Raw genomic sequence first — 24822 nt, 5'->3', positions numbered from 1 at the left:
TCGGTAATCGCCTCCACGCCAGCTGACTACCTGTACAAGACAGACATCATCACAGATAGGATATGGGGGAATCAAGTGGTCAGTCTGGTGGTCACTGCACCACCCAGGTGCAGTAAGGCCTAAAAACTCAAGAATGACTTTACTTATAGTTTGAGTAAAAGGTGAGGGTTTGGTAATATTATTTATTTATTTATTTATTTATTTATTTATTTATTTATTTATTTATTAGCATTAAAAAATCGTTGGAGTGTGAAAAGAAACTGGGGCACATGGAGGAACATTTCACAGGGAGAGGTAGCAGGTGCATGACAGTGGATAGATAGGAGTAGTGGGGAATGAGGTCAGGCACCATAAAGGCTTCTTTATACAGTCTATGCATAAAGGTCGGTGAGGTTAAGGAGAGATCGAGAGAACAAGAGGAAACGGTTACAGTTTTTCTTAATTATTTATTTAGGCTATTGATGTTTTAAATTGAAACAAAACATCCACTAGTGTAAAATACAAGTTATAGCCTAGTTCACATTGTATGGGCACAGCGCACAGATCAATAGGCTACATCTCTCTCTCTCTCTCTTTATTTTTTATTTTTTTATATATAACATTTAAACCCGTTTCAATGCTGTGCATGGGGCTGGCTCACGTTTCTCCACAAAAGCAGCACATGTGTTACACCATAGACGTGTTACACCTTTTCTGTCCTAATTTTGCCTTCGCGGCGACAGGATGTGTCAAGTAGGCTACGTGTCGCTTGTTTTACAAAGCCCCACTCAGGCCTCTAGCTCTAAACGCACCAGGAGTAAGGTGAGTCTGTGTTTTACGTGCAGCAAGTGAAGGCGGCACCGCGTTGGTCACCTGACCCAAACTCCGAGTCACGTGACTGATATTCCATCCTCGCCATTTTGCAATGTTGGGGAGAGACAGAGAGGCCACTTTTTTATGGCCAACGATTAAAACAAAGTAGTTTTATGTGCTGAGGACAAAGAGCGCCGAGCCTTTTTGTGACAGTGAGTATATTTTCACTAAATTACAGTCACGCGCTTCTCCGTCACTTATTAACCAAAAAAGCTTATTAAAATGCCCTTGTACATTGAAGTGTGTGAATGCTAGCACTGTGTGAGACTCGTGTATGTGTGTGTGCCTTTGAAATAGCACACAGCACACAGGGAGGCTAACAGCGAAGCTAACAGTGCGTGTCTGCTTCCTTTAGCTCAAGTTTCGTCTGTTTCCTTCGTACGAAAGTCTCACAAGTGTCGCAGCACGTTAGCGTTCGTTACTTTAGCTGGGGGCACATTTAACAAAGTGGCGCTCCAGTGTTTGACAGTGTGAGTTTAGGGGCTGGTGGGCTGTTTCAGCTTCACTCTGCAGGAGGAGAGAAAGTGCATGAAATATTTTTAGACCCTGACATAACAGGTGCTCATCTGAGACCGGCTGGAGCACATGTGTGACTACAGACAGACTCACACTGACTTCCAGCAGGCCGTAGCTCCGTGTGTCCATGTGATCAACTTTAACGTAGTGGACTATGCGTTGTTTCATCTGGCAGCTAATACACATTATAATAATAAGACATTTCCACAAGAAGCCCGAGTGAATTATTCTTCTATCCATTAATCAAAATGCAATGCCGGTTTCTGGATTGTAGCTAGTATTTATCTCCTGGGATGAGCTCTCTCCAAATGTGCATCCTTCTGTTTTGATGTAGTCACACTGAAGAAGCAGAAGTTGGAGAAAGGGGAAGAGATGAACTGTGGTCAGAAAGTGACAAAGAGGAAAGTGTTGGATTTGCAGACATGAAAGGATTTCAACCACATTAAGCTGTGACCATTTCCCTCAGGCTCAGTTTGTAAACACAGGCACATGGTGCACGTGTTTGGAGCAGTGTCTGGGCTTATCACTGAACTAGCTAAGCTATCACACTTATCATGGTGGTCGTTTTCTCCACTTCCCCCTTTCTGCCTAATCAGCCAATTCCCTCACCAGACCATTAGTCAGTAGATAAATATCAGTGTAGGAGGCCTCATGGTCAAATCCACCTTCAGATGTAAAGAGTTTAAAATGAGTTAGCCTACTTATTTACAGCAGCTTTCATTTTAAAATGAAAAATATGGGCATAATTGAATGATAAGCACATACTGTGGTGTGGTCGCAGATCTAACCTGCTGTGGGAAATTTTGTATCAAATATTCTGAAATACTAATTCCAGCATCGTAAATACCAAGATTCACTGCATTGATGTGTTATCGTATAACTGTAAACTAAAGAAAAGTCAAATAATACAGAGTAAATGAAGACAAATCTGTAATGATAAAAAAAAAAATGTTCTAGAGAAGCATACTAGACACTTGAGGCTGTTGTGTCTGGTGAGGTGTGAGGTGTGAGGTGTGCGCCAAGTTTTCCAGGTGCTTCTCTCCTTGTGACAGCCACACATGATTTTAATGTCAAAATGTTATTAATGGTTATACACTGCCCATCTTAAACAAAAAAAGAACATTTCAACAGTCCAGAGTTGCATTAATGTTTCAAAGAATCTCAGTGGGGTTCAGGTCTCTGGACTCTGTGGTCACATACATTTGACCACATTTCTTCCTTGAAGATGATGGTTCCCCACTATACTTCCAGTTTTTAATAATGCATTGGAAAGTTTTTAACCCAATTTTAGTCTCAGTCATCTCCTTAGATGTTTTATTTGCTTGATGCATGCCAATAATTTGATCATCCAGTCTTCCAGCATGGTTGTTTACGAAATCAGACTACATCAGTTAGGGTTAAATAAATTGTTTCCAGCTGAAACATAATCATCCATGCAGTAGGCTAAATATCCAATTGGAGGTTCTGACCTATTAGCTTAGTTAAATCTGAGTGGTGCGGACGGGCAGTGTATATTCACCTCTGCAAAGTTAATTGTTTGATTTCAAATATGTATCATTCAGTCAATAAGTTACATAATAGTCCAATTGCTGTGTCACAGGTGCCCGGAAACGGATGAAATTGTGGAGCACTTCCATAATATGATATTATATTTTATAATACCTGTGTCCATATTGGTTGTAAGGGATCATATCTGTTAAAATGCGGTGCACCGTATAACACCGACCAGATTACAGGCTTATTCTTCTGTTCTCTGCTCTCTGCCAGGTCATGGAGGAGATCAGCAATGTGTCTGTACTCACCACGCACTCCTCCACTGCCTCCTCCTCGTCCCCATCGGTGCTGCAAGCTCTCTCTCAAACCCAAACCCAGCAGGACGTTAAGAAGGACGCCCCCCAGAGCTTTCAGCAAAAACAAGCTCCGGATTCTCTCATACAGGTGATTGAGAAGCTCAGCAAAATCGTGGAGAAGCGTCCCCAGCGCCGCTGCAACTTGACCGGACAGAAAAGAGCATTCCAGCAGGCCTCCTCTGCACGCGGAGGAGGAGGAGGAGGAGGAGGAGGTGAGGAGGGGGCGAGGGGGAGCAGAGGAGGCTCTCCCAGTAAGAAACAGAAGAGGAACTGTAAGGAGGAGGAGGAGGAGGCGAGTGTCGAGGAGGTGAGATTAGACGCCAGCGGCGGCGCTGCTTGTCCACCTGTGTCAGGTGACAGTAACAACAACAGCATCGCCTCCACAGAGACGGGGGGACCTGGCAACAACAAGAGGACGGTAACGTGCTATCAGTGCAGCCTGTGCTCTTATCTCTCCCAGACGCTGCCCTTGCTCAAAGAGCACCTGAAGCAGCACAACGAGCAGCTCAGTGACCTCATCCTCATGTGCTCCGAGTGCCGCTTCACCTCCAGAGACCACCGGCAGCTGGAGGAACACGTCAGGCTGCACTTCGACAACGGAGGCGACCTCAGAACGAACCCTACCCCGGCGGACGCCTGCAGTGAGGCCAAAGAGGAGGTTTTAAGAAAGCGGGATGGAGATTGGAGCGGGAGCACTGGCAGCATAGCAACCGAGGCGATTAAAAGCTCAGAGGACGGTTCCACAGCGCTACCACAGAAGAAGAAATGGTACAGCCACGAGGAGTACGGACTGTACCGCTGCCTGATCTGCAGCTACGTGTGCAGCCAGCAGCGAATGCTAAAGACCCACGCCTGGAAGCACGCCGGCCTGGTGGACTGCTCTTACCCCATCTTTGAGGACGAGGACGGGGCTCCCACGACGAGAGACGCCCAGGCCGCGGCGGCTAACCCTGCCGCGACCAGGGAGGAAATAGTCGTTCTTTCCCCAGCGCTTCAAGATAAAAAGCTCCCCACCGGCTTCAAGCTCCAGCTCTGTGTGCCATTGGCTGTTGACGGTAAACAGGATGTGTCTGTCTCTAATCCCGATGGAAGTCCAAAACCAGCGGAGGAGGAGGAGGAGGAAAGCGTGTACCCCATCAAAGAGGAGCCAATGGTGGAAGTGCAGGTGACGACGGCGGAAACGGAGGCTGATGCAGACGGTAGCTCCGTGACAGACAGCTTGTTGTCATCAGCCCAGAAAATCATCAACAGCAGTCCCAACAGCGCCGGTCACATCAACGTGATTGTAGAGCGGCTGCCTTCGGCCGAGGACGCGGTCATGGCCGCCAACCCGCTGCTTCTCAGCCCGAACGTGGACCGAGACAAGAGCTTACTGGACGCAGAGGACGTAGAGCAGGACCGCGCAGGAGGAGCAGCGAAGGACGAGGCGGCCCTCGGCTGCAGCGCAGGGGCCACAGACAGCCAGTCGTCAGGAGCTGATATCAAGTCTACTGTTGCTAAAAGTAGCGGTGCCTCAAGGGATGAAAACATTCCTCCAGCCGGGCGCAAGAGGACGCATTCTGAGTCTCTCCGCCTGCACTCGCTGGCTGCTGAGGCCCTGGTGGCCATGCCTATGCGGACCCCAGAGCTCCCCACCTCCAGCACCAAGGTGAACTTCAAGACCATAGCGACCCAGGCCCCGTGCCCTAACATGGGCCAGAAGCTGGTAGACGTGACAACGACGGGCGGACAGAAGACTTCTGACATGGGGACGACAGCTTTATTGGAATTGGAGCTTCACAGTGAGGGCAGAGAGGAGGAGCTTGAGTCCCTGGGCCTCGGGGAGGTCGATGAGGAGGGCCCCGCCACTAAAGCTGGCATCAGTCTGTCGCTGCTCACCGTCATCGAAAGACTTCGAGAGCGCTCAGACCAGAACACGTCGGACGAGGATATCTTAAGAGAGCTTCAGGACAACGCGCAGTTCCACAACGGGGCCGTGGCCGGCGTGGTCACGGGGAACGGAGCCGGGAGCTACGTGTGCACCATCCCAGGAGTGGAAGGGTTGGTCGCCGCTCCCGACGGCGGTCTGGTGGACTACATCCCGGGCAGCGACAGGCCATACCGATGCCGCCTGTGTCGCTACAGCAGCGGAAACAAGGGCTACATTAAACAGCACCTACGAGTGCACAGGCAGAGGCAGCCGTACCAGTGTCCCATCTGCGAGCACATCGCCTTGGACAGTAAAGACCTGGAGAGCCACATGATCCACCATTGCAAGACCAGGATGTACCAGTGCAAACAGTGTCCAGACACCTTCCACTATAAGGTGAGGAGACGTTCACAGCGCAGCATTACAATCTTGTTATTAAGAATAACCCTGTCAGTGCACCACTTTGTTCACTTGAACCACAGGTTCACAGGTTTCCAGACTTGATACTCATTATTTTTATGAACACACTCATTTTACATCAAGATTTAAGGTTTGAGTACATTTATATACCCACATGCACAACATGAGATAAGGTCACAGCTGTTCATACTGTGCTTGAAATATCTTTGGTTGTATTATGATTATTGTTATATAAGTCGCAGGAAATATTTGATTTTCCAACAGTGTAATCAATTAACTTGTTTTATTGTTGACAATTGCATTTCAAATGTTTTTTATCCAGTCTCCAAATAGATTTTATGCTATTAAATGATTTGTATGGTCATCATTAACATTAATGTCACAATACAAAATAACTCACATAGCTGCATATTTATTGACTGTTAGGCTCGTATCAATTTGAAATAACACGAGGGATGCTACATTGAAAGTCCTAGTATGTTTACATCACTAAAGGCAGTAAAGTGTGTGATAAATATAATGGTTTTAATACACAGTTCTCGAAGTTTAGTGGCTCCAAAGTTAATGTACAAACTTCCATGAAAAATCAGACAAAACCATTTATAATTGAGGACAATGCTTTGCAATTAGCAATAATGCCTGAGGTCTTATCCGCTCGTCCGTGTCCTCCCTGATGATGCTCTCTGAGGTCTCCACTGCAGCCTCCCTCAGCTCTTGCTTGTTGTTGAGTCTTTTTAATCTGGCCTTCAGCAGGTGGACTGCAGTCATAGTGACTCATCCAGTCAAGCATACTCCACCGCTACACACTGAAGTGCTCTTTGGTTGCTTGAGCTGTATATTTAGTATCGTTGACCAGCTGAATGATGAAATGTAGTCCAGTGAATTTTGATGCATTTGGCTGAATCTGAGCAAACAGAAAGCTCATGTACCTCTGCATTCGTCCTGTTGATTAACAGCCACAGAACCACCACACAGCAGTTCAATAGATAAGTAGGTGACTTTGGGTCATGAAGTCTGTTATTTTCCCCCTCTTTCTATCATTTTTATAGAGGGTGATTTTTATTTAATCGGCCCATAGAACTTTATTGCAGCGCGTTTATTTAGTTACATGTTAAAAACTTTAAAACTGCAACCTGGCCCATCTGTTTTGAGGCTTGGCAGGAGATAGGTTTTGCATTTTGTGGTGTGGTTATGTTCACAAAGTCATCTCCTCAGAAGGAAATGGCTACACCTACATCCTGCAGAACATCCTTGACTTGCTTTTCTGTCACGCAAAGGATTTCAACACACTACTTTGTCATTTTCTAATTTATCTTGTATGCATTTGCTTTTTAAGAATGCCCTAGACTATATTTCCCTTCATCTAATATCCTTCATACCATAATATCAGTTTTCTTATTTTTCAGTTTTCAAGAATCTGTGCCGCTGCGCGGTTCAAACGTCATTTCACTGCTTTGGTCTATATACTCAATGCACAAATCCAATGATCTAATTATATGATTTTATAATTAACTTATCTATAGTTTTTGAATTAAATAGCTAAATATAAAATTTGATTATAGTAATCTATTCCTCATTATTTGGGCTGTGTGAAGATAGAGATATTACGTTATGGTTTTCGCTCAGGTTTCATTTGTCCCTCCTTATATTGACAGACAACTGAATCATAATTCCCATGAATAATTATTCTCACCTCTCATCTGTCATTTAGGAGCTCTTTTTTGTTTACACACTAATCTTGAAAATGAGGCACAGCTGACCCAGAAATATTCAGCAGCCAAGTGTCCAATCATTTAATTTGAACATTTTAATTTGGGCCCCATTTAGCAAAGTAATAATCCCTTTGTGTCCTTTCATAATTACACAAATATAATCCAGTTCAAAATTAAGACTAGTGTCCATTCATTTATATCATATTAAATGTGCTAAACACACAGCCAGAAGAACAAAAACTGTGTAACCATACCAATACTCACAGCTTAGATTGTGTGAGAGTTGTAGTGATTAGTTCATGAGTTGATCATTTGATGGATAGAGAAGCAATTGGCAGATATTTGATAATTTATTATTTTTCCTTTGATTCCTTGAAGGTGACATGTCAGACATTCTCAGGTTCCTGATTCATTTGCATTAAATAAAACTGCTATTGCGTTTTGGAATAGATGAAGCAGTTTGAATATGATAAATTTGCCTCTGAAAAATGCACAATTTTAACTTGTGAAATTTTGTGGACCACAACATAATCAGCAAGTTCATAAATAATAGAAATAGATTTGGGGACTGTAGATCAGGTAATATTTTATGTTTTGAAGGCAAATTTTTCAATATTAGAATAATCTTTTTCTTGGTATCTCTACCTGGAATCAACTTTTCTTTCTGAGTGACTCCAAACATGAAAGAAGAGCAGGTAAACACCCATGGAAGCCTTAAATTGTATCTCTGCCACCTCTGTGAAGGAATGGACCCTGTCAGTAAGAGAAGAAAGTTGCAGTCTAGCAGTGAAAGTTTGCCTTGGTTTGATGATAATACGGGCAGAGGAGTGAAGTATTGATTGCACTGCTACCGTGGGACTCCAGGGCCGATCTACAGCAGAGATTTGGGAGTTAGGTTGAAAGAGTTGGTAATTATAAGGAGTGAAGTTTGGCCCGCTGCTAAGACATCGCTCCAGAGGTGGCATCGGTGAGTTATGGGTCTATTAGACCTACATGGTGCTACACTGTCTGAAGATCACTGCAGGGTCCTTTTTAAATGCCAACTGCATATGTTTTCATTTGTATAGACATCTAAATGGGTGTTTGTTTACTTTGTTTTCTTTACTTAGAGTCAGTTAAGAACTCATGAAAGGGAGCATCATAGTTTCAGTGGCGACACAGCCGACCTCACAGCCGTCACTGAGACCATGGCCACAGTGGAGGAAGGTGAGCGGGTGACAGATGAAGGTAAGACATGATTTTACGTTCTTGTTATGTATAAAGATTGGAGATTTAAATGACACTCTGGCTCCCCCTGTTGTCCTTTTAAAGGACAATTCCAGGCGAATTCAACTCAGGGGTGTATTTTCATATCATTTTAGGTCTAAAAGAATGAATCTGAAGATTTTCAGTTTAATCGCTCCTGTTTTGCGGTAGTTGCGTCTGTCCCCGCATCGCCACGGCAGCAATGAATGGGAGTGGATGTAAGTTCCGCTGTTTAGGCTGTTTCCAGCCCTCAAAGCCGCAATTTTTTTCCACAGACAGCGTCAGATGGAGACTCAAACATGCACCGAGAAGTTTATTTACTTCAAGCAAGCCGACATGTTTGTAAAACTAGATCTAATTCAAAGTCTCCCGGAGTCTCGCGCGAGACCCAGTTGCCGTGCTCGGTGTGTTCACATGCAGTGGGAAAAGCTACCATTTGTGTCATAAACACAGGAATATCAACTCTTTACTTGCTTCAAGTAAAAAAAACTTCTCTGAGTAGCCACCTGACGCTGTCTGTGGAAAAAAATGTACACTTCAAGCAAGTAAAAAGTTGATATTCCTGTGTTTACGACACAAGCGGTAGCTCCCACTGCACCTGAATACACCAACGCTGCAACTTCGGGCTCGCGCGAGACTCCGGGAGACTTTGAATTAGATCGACTTTTACAAACATGTCGGCTTGCTTGAAGTAAATAAACTTCTCGGTGCATGTTTGAGTAGCCATCTGATGCTGTCTGTGGAAAAAAATTGCGGCTTTGAGGGCTGGAAACAGCCTAAACAGCGGGACTTACATCCACTCCCATTCATTGCTGCCGTGGCGATGCAGGGACAGACGCAACTACCGCAAAACAGGAGCGATTAAACTGAAAATCTTCAGATTCATTCTTTTAGACCTAAAATGATATGAAAATACACCCCTGAGTTGAATTCGCCTGGAATTGTCCTTTAACACTTATTGTCAGTATTTCTTTTGTTTTTTTAGAAATCTGTAAATGTCTTTCATCTGTCCTCTGTTGTAGAATGCGGAGTACAGAAGATGTATAAGTGTGATGTGTGCGACTACACCAGCTCCACGTATGTTGGGGTGAGGAACCACCGGCGGATTCATAACTCCGACAAGCCTTATCGGTGAGTCAGTGCGGCTTAAATAACAGTCACTAACCAACCGAAAGTGTCCACAGGTTATTTGCTGTAACTTGGGGCCAAACGCAATTGGTGTTGGGTTTTGGTTCATCAGCATTTCAAATTCCTTCAAACAACAAAAACATAAAGTTTATAGTAAACTTGATTCAGATCATTTTATTTTATCTGAACGTTTATTTAACAGGGACGATACATACAACATTGCCACAAAAAATAGGAAAATGTGATGCATACAAGACGTCTAGCTTCAGCTAATTTGCAGTCTTTGTCATGTGACCTTCAGATGGTGAAATGAAGTTGCCTATAAGATTTGTCAATGATTTTTATGAGTCTAGGTGGCACAACAGTGTTGCTCACATCAGGTACTCATATGTAGACACTTTGTACACTGAATTTTAACAGGGCAGTGTCTCCAAGAAAACACTGCCGTTGTGCTCTCACCAGAAATGATAATCACAACAGGCGATGGCAGCTGTGTGACCTGCCAGCTGCTTTGCTCTCTTGACTTGAAAATCAACATGTTATTATTCTGTGTTTGCCTCCATACGAAATGGAAATAAAGCCGCCGTCCGCGCCTGCAGTCGCTGTTTTTCCAAATAAGATGGTGATCCCTCCCCTTCTGTTATGTAGCCACCATAGCAACAATGTTTTGGTCGTTTTGAGTGCACCGTGGAGGTACTTGTAGTGCACTGCATGTAGTATTTCAAAATGTATAACTTGCTAGATAATGACTCCTTGAATGTTTTATTTATTGCTCTTTGCTTGTGAAAAGGAAGGACAAGACCAGGCGAGGAAAGCATTAAGCTCTGAAGTCCAGAATATGTGTGTTTTGATAATTGGAACTGGCCCCAAAACTGAGGCAGCTACCACAAATCAATTTTTTGTACAGCTGTTCATAATCTGTTTGGTTGATCCACTGAGTAACCGAGTGAAAAGAGCATGTACAGTACATAAATCATTTATCAGGTGCAAAGTCTCCATAAATTATGGAGTACATTTTTTTTGTTTTGTTTTGACTACAGTTATTCATTTTCACTCAAAGCAAAACAGATAGAAAAGTTTTCTTTTTAATGCGATATGTGTTTCAGTCAAAAAATTGATCTTCACCATAAAAATAATTTTAAAAGTCTAGAATAACTTCAGATTTAATACGTGCTGATTCACTGGCCACCTTATTGGGAAACCTAGCTCAGCTGCATGTTAACATGAATTATCACAGATATGTCTAAGCCAATCACATGGCAACGATTTAACGCATTTAGACATGTAGACATGGTCAAGATCTTCTGAATTTCAAACTGACCATTTTAAGTGACTCTGAAGGTAGCATGGCTGGTGTCAGACAGACTGGTCTGAGTAGGTTAGAAACTGTTGATCTACTGGGATTTTTACACAACCATCAATAGGGTTTACAGAGAATGGTCGGGAAAAGAGAAACTATCCAGCAAGCGAAATTGCCTTGTTGATGAGGACAGAGGTCAGGCTTAGGTTAGGTTATGTCAGGCTACAGTAACTCAAATAACCACTCGTTAAATCTGAGGTATGCAAAGGAGCATCTCTGATCAAACAGATGGGCTCCAGCAGCAGAGGACCACACCTGTCAGCTGAGAACAAGTTCTCACAGGCTCACCAAAACTGTACAGTAGAAGTTGCCTAGATTGCCTGGTCTGATGAGTCTGGATTGCTGCGATTCAGGCTGCTGCTGCTGCTGCTGCTGCTGCTGCTGCTGCTGCTGCTGCTGCTGCTGCTGCTGCTGCTGCTGCTGCTGCTGCTGCTGGTAAAATGGTGTGGGGATATTTGCTCGCCTCACATTTGGCCCCTTAGTACCTTAGTAACTGAGCATCCTTTAAACACCACAACCTGAGTATTGTTGTTGACCATGTCTATCCCTTTATGACCACAGTGTTCCCATGACTGCTTTCAGCAGGCCAACGTGCCATGCAGCAAAGCTCAAATCATCTCAAACTAGTTTCTTGGACATGACGACGAGTTCAGTGTACTCAAATGGCCTCCACAATCACGAGATCTAAATCCAGTAGAACAGCTTTAGGATGTGGTGGAACGGGTGATTTGTATCAGATGTGTGATGCTATCATGTCAATGTGGACCAGAAACCTCTGACGAATGTTTCCAACACCTTGTTGAATCTCTGCCATAAATAATTAAGGCAGTTCTGAACGCTGAATGGTCCAAACTGGTACTAGTAAGAGACCTAATAAAGTAGCCAGTGAGTATTGTAATTTGTTAAGGATTCTGAAATTTTGATGCTGTCTGCTGTAGATGACATACTGGTAGTCTTGTGAGATAATATTTTCATTACAGTCAAAGTCAAATCAAATAGGACTGAACTTACAGTAACTTCATCCTCAACATGGATTTTGTTTTCTACACTATATGGTTAAGTTCAGAGTTTAATATCTGCTTCAGATGCTCATTTACATTAAACATTTAACAAAGTTGACACCACCCTTTATTTTTGGAAACTGATTTTATGTCTGCTCTCTGGTGCAAACTGGATAAGCATTCGAGGTTTACACATTTAGCAATATAATAAATGTATTTTTTCCTTTTATATTAGATTAAAAATGTAAATGTATGATTAACAAACATAGTATAAAGTTAAAGAGGTAGAATGTATATTTGAGTGAAATATCATCCCATGTGTGTTTTTTTTTGTGTGTGTGGTTGTGTTAGTCATCAGTAATTACATTTTGTAGGTTTCACTTCCTGTTTCGGACAGAGTTAGCTGACCAAATACTTTAGTTGCCAGACAATAGTCTATCTTACTTTTCTGTGTCTCCCATGCTTTCATCTTAAAGATGTTGATTCTAGAAAGGTCCATTAGATGGCAGTAGATACTGAGTAATGCTCAGACCAGAGCAGTGATCTCACTCTGTAGTCACACCTCCTCACACTGTGCTCTCTCTCTCTCCCTCTTTCTCTCCCACTCCCGCTCTCTGTGTTTGCACTTGGCCTTTGAGTTAACACGTAGCTGCCATGATGCGTGAACACATATGGCTGTTTGTGTCAGCTTTTCTAACCGTACACTGTTACCAATACTCCAAGGTCAAATGTATGTATAATATACAGAATATAAGAATATACACACTGTTCTTTCTGCTCTCGAAAAGGTCAGATGGGTGGCATTTAATTGCTTTTTTTTTTTCTTATAAGCAGAGATCAAGCATCCTGATTGGTACGAGAGCAAAAATAGAAATAGCCTTCTATATATGGTCTATGCTTTGAAGATTCATGTAGATTTAATTATGTGAAATCAAGAGAACATTTCAATTTCTGCAAAGGAGAATATGCTTTTGTTGGCTGAGAAAGTGTCATGGTTAATGACACAGTGACAGGTGTTTAAGCTGAACCCGTAAACGTTGTCTATATTATCTTCCTTAGACTATTGTAGTCTTGTCCTTTTGTGAAGATGACATTATTCTAGGTGCTGAATTAGCTGTGTAAGTATTCAGTTAGAAGCAGTGCAGTGGTAATGAATGCAATCTTTTAGTGACGTGATGTGATTGTTGGTGCTGGAGAAGCTGGTTCGAGTCAGACAGTCTCCAGACTTTTTCCCTCAGGATGGAGCCAAAAACAGACGACATACAATGAGCAGCGGTTTTAAACGCAGAAGTAACTTTTTGATGCTCAAGGTCGGAGGAGAATGGCCAGACTGGTTGGAAGTTTTAGATTCGCACCAGTAGTTCACATAACCACTCTTTACAACTGCGGCGTTTCAGAAAAGCTTCAGACTCGCCACCAAAGCCGCAGACTCGCCAACATTGGACAGTTGAAGACTGTAAAAATGGAGCCTGTTAGTACAAATCTGGGTCAGAGTCTGGCATTAACAGCATGAAACCATGAGCTCAAGGAGCCATGTGTCAACAGCCCAGACCGCTGCTGGTGGTGTATAGGAGTGGGAAATGTTTTCTCATGACTCTTTGTGACGTTCAGACCGTGACTGATTGGTATTAATGAACTCAGTCTATCTGAGCATTGTTGCTTAAGATGTTCATCTCCTCATGGCCACAGTTTACCATCTTCTAATAGCTACTTGCTGCAGGATAATGCTCCATGTCGCAAAGCTAGTCCCAGACTGCTATCATGAAAATGAGACGAGTGAATTCAAGTGGCCTCCCCAGTCACCAGATTAGGATCCAGAGCAGAAGATTGGCAGCGCGAATAATCAGAAGAAAGCTTATCAACACGAAGCAGGAAAGTGTCCAACATCTTATTGATGAACTGGAACTATACAGTATTAGTATGGTGGTCTTAACAAAGTGCTCGGTGGGATGAAATGTTGACAATCCTCTTTTTGCCTCTTAGTCTCTGATTCCATCTCACATGACATCAACATCTATGTACGTGCTGTAATGCAGGTTGATGTACAGTACTTACAACATACTATTATAAAGAAAGACGTCCAGGTGTTAATTGAATCTGGTCTCTGGGTGTATTTTCTGCTCTATGGTCTGTTGCCTTGCCATCGTATCCCAGCCCACTGGATTTGAAATCGGGAAAAAAAGGACTTCGAGGTTTAAGTGCTGACTTTCTGCTTTAACTGCTCTCATTACCCTCAAATTAAAGCTCAAAGTCACCACTTCACCTTCATAAGCATTGTTTTGTTCCTGGTCCACCATGTTGGAGTACAGAACAAACATGGCAAAAATGTGCCATGTGCAGTTTGTACTGTAATGCAGAGTCCCTCTGCACTGTGTCTGTATGGTCACATCACTGTGTGAACAGATTATCTAATGTGTGCCGGCGGTGCATATTATCATCTATGAAAAGCATGTACACCTGCTAAGACATGCATGCAGTGGTTTATTAGTTACAGTGTACAGTGTAGTAGTGACACCTGTAATACTGATTGTCAAATTAATGTAGCAGAGGATTTAATGCAAACAGACCAGTAAGATCCTATCTATCCATCTTCTGTACTTTTTCTATACATTTCTTAATGCTGTTACAATCAGATGCCAAAACATTTCCATGTAAAATGTTCACTGTGCAGCATTGTGCTATGTAGCGTAGCGGTACTAGTACTGCCAGAGACCTTGGTATATGTATGTGATGCACAAAGTCTCGTGGGTGTTGTTGATCATAAATCTTTTCTCACAAGACCCAGTTGCCAGTCGTTAATGTACATTGAGAGGAATGAATTTGGCCGTATAATGATGAGACAGTATTACATTTGCATTGATTAGATGCAGGGCTCCTGTAGAAGCTTGAAATGTCTGTGATTTTATTTCAAGTCAAAACGGCGATCCCAAAGCCTTCACTGCTGCTCGTAGCCTCCAGTTACTGGTGGTAACAGCCAGAGTGGTTTAATACTACAGGTCAGAATTCTGGAGGCAGCAAAACAAAGTCTTGTTTTAATAAAGAAGTCAGGCAGTAATTGGTCTTTTCCCGTCATACTGTGAGTAACAGTGATGCTGCGTGTGGCAATAGTCTGAGAACAGCAGGACATAGTGATAGGAGTTTGTTACTGGACTGAGAAGTTGAAGGTGTGCAGGCTGTTGCCTGCAGCTCTTCATCTAACAGCTCTCTGTGGCTGCTCCTTCTTGATCCACTGTCCGCAAAAGCTCAAAATGACCCTTGTTTTGTTTCGTAAACACATTTTTGATAATAGCCTTATCTGCTAAACTCCCTGACACATTGTGGTGCCTGTGATTACTTCATAATAATTAACATTTTTGTTTTGCCACATAAAAGCTTTTAATGTGAAACTGCAGCAGTAGAAAATGGTCAGTTTTCATTAGCAGCAGCTCAATGCTTGATTCAAGTGACTCCATTCATAATACTGCTGATATAATACTATATCACTGGGTCATATGCACAGTCATTACTGTGTACCTGTGTTGACTTGTTTTTTTTATATATATTTTTGGGGCTTCTTCACCTTTAATGGATAGGATAGTTGAGAGAGAGACAGGAAATGGGAGGCAGAGAAGGGGGAATGACGCGCAGGATAGGGCCACTCGGTGCGGGATTCAAACTTTTCCAGACACTGTAGGAGAACCTACTGGTGGCCAAACTTTGAAACCTCCCTTTTTATATTGTTGTTTATATGGTACTATGTTTTTTTATTTGTCCGTTACTTTTTTGGGGGGGTTATTTGATTCCCAGTTAATTAGTGATGCTTTGATTCCGCGCTGTGCTGTACAACAAAAAGCATTTATTTTTAAATAAAGGAATTTGCTAATTTATAGACCATTATCATATGATATTAGAGGTGGAAATATTCTGTATTCAGATATGTGGTGGAATTCTAAAGCAATAATTACATTTTTCTCATTGAATTAGGCAAATGTTAATCAATTGATCACTTTTTTTTTTACAGTGAATATGAAGCAGCATCTAGTTCGTTTACCTTACTGTTGCGGCAGCAAACTGGGAAACCGTTAACCTGGCACGGTGCTAATTAATTCCACCTCCAAATCTCACTGATTACAAAATGTTTATCACTGTTCATTTAATCTGTAGAATGGTAAATAAGATTTTTTCAGTTTTACGGGGGATTATTTTATCTTCTATTTCTAGTTTGAGTCTCAGCTCATAACTTAACGGAAAATGCTCATAAAGCTTCTTGCAACTGCTCTTGTACATCCATGGCCGACTGCACGTGTATGCAGACTTGATTCACCATCGTAACACATAACCTCCATATTTCAATATTGATTCTTTCTGTATCACGTGCTTGAGTTCCCTTCAGGCAAGGCCACTTTATTTTCCAGCTACATATGACAGGCACATGCACATTTAAGTACCTTTTATGTTAACAATAGTAATTTGTTCCCTCTTTTTATTCTGTATCATCTACAGGACAGTGTTGTTAGAATTTTTATCAGCCCTTGAATTATTGTTGTTGTAGAAGCAATGAAACAGAAGGGAGCTGATCACCATGAATTACAATCAAAATTATAAGAAGTAACAATGGTTTGGTTTTGAATTTGCAAATGTATTGCATAATGATATTGAAATTAAATCAAATTAATATTAAAGATTACACTTTTTTCCATTTTTTTCTCTTTTCCCCAAAAAATCTTCTTCGTTTTGGTCACATCTGTCTCTTCAATATTCTAGCCTCCGTAAATCCCACATCATAAAGTGCAATTCTTGGTCTTGTGTTTTATTTTATTGAAATGCTGTGCAAATGGCGGTGAGTTGAGTGTAGCTTCTGTTTACAGACCTTGTATTTGCCTCTAAGCAAGAAAGAATCCAGTTTCATCTTCGATTGCAGCAAAGTGCAACAAAGTAGAAAACGATTTATTCTTATTCTTTAAGCAGCAGTTTCCTTTCTGTTGTCTTGTAAATCCCTCATCTCCCTCCAGGCTACGAGTGTAGAGAAGCTTCATGATGGCCTCAAACGGCAGCTTGTTAAAATAGCCGCCGCTCTATATCCATGTTCTCTCATCTCTGGTCTACTTTTTTTTTTTTCCTTCTGCCAGGTGTTGCAGCTGTGATTTTGCCACCACTAACATGAACAGTTTAAAGAGCCACATGAGGAGGCACCCTCAGGAGCACCAGGCTGTGCAGCTGCTGGAACAGTACAGGTGAGAAACATCAAACACCCACTCACTACAGAGGGAGACATGATAAGAATGACCACAGGACCTCTGAGGTGAGGGTTGAGGAGCTGCTGGGTTTATCTGAGTCTGTGTGGATCTCACCCCACAGTGGCACCAAGAAGTCTGTGAAGAACAAACACTGTGTGCTTAGGCGCATAGCAAACAAATAACTATAGTTTTGCATGTTTTGTTTTTTTATATTGAAAAACAGCCAGAAAACAGTCCCAGTGCTGGTGGACAAATTAAAGCCAAACCAGTGGAACCTCCTGATCAGACACACACAATGTTCAGCCATATTGTTTGGATGTCTGGCGTGAGCTTCTCCCCCCAGGTTATTTCACAGCATGGGCTCAGGTCTGGCACCTGACTGGAATTTTCTGCGTGTGAATTCTGCAGTGGGTGATCAGACAGTGTTGGGCAGTGCTTGAAGCAATTGTTAGAAAGGGGTGGGTTCTCTGTGGCATCACTGATCCCTCTGCATTGTTCATTCAAAATGGTCTTAACTTGGAGGGTTACCACAGGACTAAATTGTTTCTTTTTGTAGACAGTTTGTCAGTGTGGCTTGATGAATATCTATAACTGCTAAAAAAAAAAAACCTAACTCAATTATTTATTTATTTTATTTATTTTCAGGTTAACAAGACAACAGTTAATGCACACCTCCAGTCTTGTTTCTTTGATTGAACTCTAGGTTGACTAACTTCGGTCTGTGCCTAGCTGTAATTGCTGTCATTAGCTGAGGGGTTCACTACGGGTCTGGAAATTATTCAGACCACTGTCAATTTTTCACCATTTGTTATGTTGCAGCTTTATGTAAAAATAAATAAAATTAATTTTTTTCCCTCATCAATCTACACTCACCACCCCAGCAAGACGGCACAAACCCAGAATTTTTGAATTTTTTGCAAATTAATTAAAAAAGAAAAACTGAAATATCACCTGTCATAAGCCGTTTTCCCACTAAAATTAGCGGGTCGATGCGGGTTTTTTAAACGCGGGTCGACCCGCTAACAATCGGCATTTGGCCCCTTTCCCATTGACCAAAATAAGCCGAGTCTGACCCCCCGCGGGGGGATCAGACAGAGCAACCATGTTGCCCCGCTCTCATCCGCGGTGCGAGTCATGCCACAGCCGCCTGCCGCGGAGGTCTGTCAGCCGAGGCAGACGAGGCGTCTGGCCGACCTGCGGAGCACCAGGACCGCGGAGGACAGCGAGTCTGCCGCGGCCATATGACGGTTCGTCCGCGGCACAACACGTCAGTTAAACAGACTGTCGTTTCTTTTCTTTTTTTTTTCAATCGTTTTCGGTCAGTGTTCTTTGATGTTTTGATCCCAGTCAGAGACGTTTGTCCCAGTCTCGAATGAGAGCGGATCTTTGTTTTGGTGCGTGATATGAGACGCGACCGGCGCGATGACGTGGCGTCACGTAACGTTCAGTGTCATCACGTAAATTAGCGGGTTGACGCGGGTCTGGCGTTCCCACTGCAAGCCGAGCAGAGCCGAGCCGATTAAAGGCGATTTTAACCCGCGTCGCTTGCCGAGTCGTTTGACCCGCGTCGACGCGGGTCGACGCGGCTCATTGCGCCTTTCCCACTGCCACCAAAAGCCGATTGTTAGCGGGTTTAAACGGGTTTTTGGGCCAGTGGGAAAGGGGTAATAGAGTAAGTATTCAGACCGTTTGCTGTGACACTCCTGTAGGTCATTCAGGTGCCTTCAACTTCTTTTGTTCTTTGAGTTGGTTTTAAAGGGACAACGAGGAGTTGTTTTCACACTACATTAACCCTGAGCCTCCTCGCGCACGGTGAAATTCTTGGACCGGCGCAAGACGGACGTCTTGCCAAGAATGTTTTCATTCATCAAGAATGAAAATCGGAGGTTCAAAGACGATCAGATACCATCGTAGTTCCGACCGTAAACGGTGATTCGGCGGCGTTATTCCCATGACCCGCCGCTGGGCAGCGTTCGCGAAATCGAAAGTAGGAAATGCTGGTCGGCTCGCCCAGCATTTCCACCACTAATAATAACAAAATAACGATAGAGACAAAGCGATATATTTATCAAAAATGGACCCATTAACAAGTGTGGGTAACGTTGATTCATCCACATTAAGGTGAGACTTTTTTATAACCAAATACAAACTCCTCGTTGTCCCTTTTAAACCTTTATTTAAGTTCAGCTGTGTTGTAGTAGTTTGGACATGATTTGGAAAGGCACACACCTGTCTAAATAAGGCCTTACAGCTCATTCACATATCAGAGCAAAATGAGAGTCCTGAGGTCAAACTGCCCCAAGAGCTCAAAACAGAACTGTAGCAAGACACAGATCTGGGGAAGGCTCCAAAAATATTCTGGTGCACTTATTGTTTCTAAGAGCATAGTGGCCTCCATCACTCTAATGGAAGAAGTTTGGGTCAACCAGAGAGGTAACCTAGAACCCAAAGTTCGCTCTGGCTGAGCTCCAGAGATCCTGTGTGGAGATGGGAGAAAGTTCCAGAAGTCAACCATTTCTGCCGCCCTCCACCAATCTGGGCTGTATGGTCGAGTGGCCCGACGAAGGCCTCCCCTCAGTCATGAAAACATGAAAAGGCTGCATAGAGTTTTCAAACAACCACCTAAAGGCTATGAATAACTCCATGCAGCCTTTCATGTGTCTTTCACTTTGGAGAGGCTTTTGTGATTGATGTTTTCAATATGGAAAAGAACAGAATGATGTCTTGTGTATAGAAATAAAGATCTGATCATATTTTAAGATTTACATTTAAATGTAAGTTCAGATCATTCTTTCTTGCCACTGTGTTAGTGACCCCATGTGTGCACTCATGGTCCCAGCAGGCTGGGAACTTGAGAAATAGACTCCTGATTGCGAGGTCAATGGCTGGTGGATGGAGGGAAGGAATTGGAGTGAATACATGATCCTTCATAAAATGTGAAATGTCCTCAGCCCTGAGCCTCACACTGATTGCTGATTGCCACTTCACTGAGTACCTGTGCTGTGTGCACCACGAACATTAGCACCTTCCACCCTGAAATACATGTTTCCATACAGTACAAATGGCACTGACATGGCCGTTCCTTCGTCCATTGAAAGGGCTCTCAAGTTACTTAGTACTGCCCTTTGATAATGTTGGTGGACTTATTCTGGATCAGACAGAAAAATAGAGTGGAGATGCTGAACTGTAGCTCAGACAGATTTCTAAAAGATTGGTCAAAACTGAGGCAACTGAGGACAATATCCTGACTTTTAGTTCATCTTCACTCTTGCAGCTCAGTTAATTTGGTTGAGACATAGAAAAAAATGATGCCCTGTTATCTTTAGTTCAGGGTTGTGCTGACTTCTTGGTTTGTTTGTTTCTTGGTTTGTTTGTTTTTAAAGTATAAAACTGGTGACTGATATTTAGTCAGACTGCAGCTTATCGATCATGAGGGTTACTAGCCCAGAATACAGCTGTAATGAATGATGCTAGAAACAGGATAAAGAGGTGTTTTGTGCAGCAAAATTAAAAGATTTTCCCACAGGTTGGCAAGCACAATGTGGCGGGGGTCGTATCGTCCGACGGGGGGTACGAGTTTCGCTTTTATCGTGTCATGCATGCGTGCTTCTCTGTGTGTGTGAATGCCAATAACAGAGGATTCATCTATGTGGAGATGAAATGTACAGAACTGCCAAAAGTCGAAAAATCTATTCGTGGCGGACGTAATTAATTTGTGGCGGGCCGCCTCGAATAAATTAATGTGTGGGAAACACTGATGTGGGCTAGCTTCTGTGTGGACGCTGCTTATCACATTCTCCCTGCACTTAAAGCAGAAGTAAGCGGAATATTTGTGTTGATATAAGTCTTAAATAGTTATATCTTCCGACGGCAATCAATTACATAGAGTGTTTGGTCCGAAACACGGGTCTGTCAGTCACTCTGCTCTGCTGTAAGCCGAGGAGAAAACTTATTGTATACTTCCTTGTATCCTACAACCTTTATCCAATGAGGAGAGAGAACGGCATGAAGGGCTGTGTGTGCAGCCAAGGGATGCGCGGGAATGTGGTGACGTAGGGACGAGGACCAATAGATCCATGACGAGGGCGGGGACTGCTAACTCCATCGGCTGACAAGAAGTTAGCCAAAACGTCCGGATCGCTTACTTCTGCTTTAAGTTATGTATAGATGCTGTATACACAGACTGCTCCCTTGACAGTTCGCATGGACTTATTAATAGTTCAGCTTCTGACATCATGCTAAAAGCACACATCAGTTATCACACAGTCCTGTGGTTGGACCTACATCCAGCAGTAGGTAGTCTGGGTCTGGTTGTTTTGTCTCACTCCAGCCCAGATATCCAGATGTGTCCACAGCATACCTGCATACCAGTGTTGCCATGGTTTTGGGTCACCAGTTGCAACGTTCCTGTCTTTTCGTATCTTGAGTACCTTCTACCGTACCTTCAGCACAAAATTGACTCTGGCATCAGCATGATGCCAAAATATCACATTGAAAACATCAAGACTGGTCCTTGATTTCTCTTTCAAACATTTTACAGCAAGTAACCCGATCTGACAAGACCTTGTCCACTCAGCCGTTGTGGGAAATGAGCTTCTTTAACCCGGATGATATTTGCTGCTTTAAGCATTTGGGTAGTTGATAAAAAAAAATGACCCGTAATTCTTTTAATTTTGACAAATGACTTCAGCAGCGGGCTGTAAATCCTATTTCTGCCCTGCACTCTTTGTCTCTGTCTCTCAGGCTTAGTATCCCCTGTGGAGTGTTGAGTCAGGATGATTCCTCTTGATAGAAAGTAGAAGAAGGATTAGCAGAACCTCTGTATGCATATTAAATCAACTTGGACTTGATCCGCTCTCACTCTGTTGCTCGTTTCATCCCTTTTTTCCCCTCTCTCTTTTCTTTTTCCGCCTCTCTTTCAGGTGCTCTCTCTGCGGCTACGTGTGCAGTCATCCTCCGTCGCTCAAATCCCACATGTGGAAGCACGCCGGAGACCAGAACTACAACTACGAGCAAGTTAACAAAGCCATTAATGAGGCCATCTCTCAGAGCAGCCGGTAAACACATCATTCACTCTGTCAGGTTTTTGGATTTGTACATACGTGCGGTGGCCGGTCTTGGCAGTGTGACCACATTCATTCATATTGAAATACATTTAAACAATAAATAAAAAGAACAACCTTTTAAATGAAACAAAGGTACAGCCCCTGTCGTCTATAGATGTGTGTAAATGTCTTGTAAGGAAATAAACACATTAGGAAGATGTAGGTCTGTTCTTCAAGGGTGTTTTAACGTGTAACAGCAAAAAATGTCCAAATGTGTACAGTAGATGGTGAGAAAAACTTTGAATAGTGTACGTGACCTTGTGCTCTCACCAATCAGGTAGATATGCTTTAACACTCGTTATGGTAGTATAATGATGATGTGATTTATTTCTAATTTTCTTAAAGCCCCTTCGAAAAGGAAGCTTTTATATTTATTTTACTGAGCGGATGTCTGTCTGAACCTGTTTGTTAGAATCGTGATACACACGATTCTAACAAACGTGAGAATGCGAGATTCAGCTAATTGCCGAGATTGAAGTTGTGCATGTGATTGTTCTCACCCTTCAGTACATGTTCAGAAAGATGTAGTGTGGCAGCAATGATTCCCAGATGCCAAATACACAGTGCATCGTAGGCATAATGTTTTGTTGGCAGGAAGCAACTTTATTAATCTGTCACACTTTAAGTGACAGATAATATAAAATAACATGTCACTGTAAGGTATTTTCCCCGCTCGCTCAGCAGTGCTCTGGTTATTTAATCTTGCCTTCATTTGCTATATGATCTTTTATTTTTCCCCAGAGCTCCTCAGAAGTTGTCCGCAGTGCTGGAGTCGGTGGTGGAGCGCCCTGCGGTGGCCCAACCCTCTAAGGACAGAGTAAAGGCCCCTGTGGAACCAATGCCAACGCCCACACTGACAGCAACAACTGCACTTGACCTGGGTGTGGACAGCTCAGTGGGCCTTACCCCACCCACCACAGACCCTTCACAGGGGCCCGGTGAATCTCCAAGCCCCCAGGAGACAGACCGTGCACAGCTCCACCTCCAGTCCCAGAGCCAGCCACGCCCAGGCCAGGCCCCTGTCCCGGGCCCCAGTATGGAGTACTGTGTGCTCTTGTTCTGTTGCTGCATCTGTGGCTTTGAGTCCACCAGTAAAGAGCGGCTGATGGAGCACATGAAGGAGCACGAGGGAGACATCATCAGCATCATCCTCAACAAGGAGCAGCAGCAGCAGCAGCCGCCAGAAGTACAAGCTAGCCTCCAAACAGCAGAGTGAGACTTTCCCTCCCCTCCCTCCCTTTCTTAATTTAACACTGACACTGTTCTCTGACAGTGATCTGCTGCCCACAGAACTATTTCATTATGTTTCTTTACCTCAAGGTGGTTGCGGTGGCCGCAACATAGTAGTTAACTCTCCTGTCATCTGTCTGCACGCTCTGCGGTTGGGTAAGCTGTGGTGTCAGAGGGTTACGACTGTCAGGCAGCGACAACTAATCTACGACGCAGACACCTTAAATGGGTGTCAAGAAAAATGGTGAAATGATTTTCTGAGCGGCATGTCCTTTGAAAGGAACATTAAGAAACATAAAACAATGTTAGCTGTTAAGATGTTTAATATTTGTATCAAATAATTTGACATTGGAGACACAAAGTGTGTCTGTAGGGAAGCGACGTAGACTTCAAGGGACAAGCCTGAGCTCGAACCCAAGTAAGATTCTTACAGGGACAGTTCATACCTCACAAAACCACACAATCCCTCACTAGAGAAAACAGATACGCAAAATTTTCAGTCTAATTCATGTATCGACTGTAAGGCAGCTCTTTCATTGCTACTGTAATATTTAACGTATTTAATTCGACACCGTTGAGGCTCTAGCCTTGTTGAGGAGGTACATGTGCAGACTCACCAATGCCTCAAGGCATCTATCACAGCTTGAATATGATTTAATATTTATCAGGTTTTAATGCATGGTAGTTTCCGTTATGCCAGTTTAGAGAAGCAAATGTTTATTGTTATTTCTTTTTTTTTGTTCTGTTTTTATTTGTTTGAATGAGTGACTGTAATTTTTACTCGTTGGATTGTTGATGGTGTCTTTGGAGGAAAAAGTGATAGTTCTCAGAGGAGGTGTGGAAGTCGATCAGAGCAAAGCAGGTATTGGTCTTTGATGGCCGGTCTGCGGGAGACAGAGGTGTTTGGGTTTGGCTGACAAAAGCAATGGTTAAAAGGGAAGTTAGTGTAGTTAGGGCTGTTGTTGTTTCAATTGTAAGGTGCCTGGATATTTTTGAAAGCAGGAATATGTTATATTGAATCAGACACACCTGTTTTCACATGTGATTGTGGTGCTTGGCAGTGCACACATGATAGGTTCATTGAAGGTCTAGTCTTTTTTTCTTTTTATAGCCCATTGCCTATATGTTGTATATATTAAAATTTTTAACGTAATTATTACTCATTTTCTTGTCAGCATTAAAAAAAAAAAAAAAAAAAACTTTCTAGTGTCAAACACAGCTTGAAACGACTGTTGTCCCAGGTGAAAGACATGCCTAAAATAAAAGTTTGGAAGGTGA

General features: G+C 43.0%; 1 protein-coding gene across 1 annotated transcript; it reads left to right on the top strand.

Annotated features, from left to right (window-relative positions):
• The first annotated feature begins 866 nt into the window (after positions 1-866).
• Positions 867-24822, top strand: znf507 (zinc finger protein 507). Its single transcript, XM_085767478.1, has 7 exons — positions 867-1004; positions 3136-5523; positions 8369-8486; positions 9527-9635; positions 17102-17206; positions 22132-22266; positions 23056-24822. The coding sequence occupies exons 2-7, from the start codon at positions 3139-3141 to the stop codon at positions 23528-23530; spliced, it is 3327 nt and encodes a 1108-aa protein (XP_085623604.1). The 5' UTR covers positions 867-1004; positions 3136-3138; the 3' UTR covers positions 23531-24822.

The sequence above is a fragment of the Trachurus japonicus genome, chromosome 3, assembly GCF_045865225.1.
Source record: "Trachurus japonicus isolate A0001 chromosome 3, Traja_1.0".
Classification (NCBI taxonomy): domain Eukaryota; kingdom Metazoa; phylum Chordata; class Actinopteri; order Carangiformes; family Carangidae; genus Trachurus; species Trachurus japonicus.
This window is presented reverse-complemented; position numbering and strand designations above follow the sequence as displayed.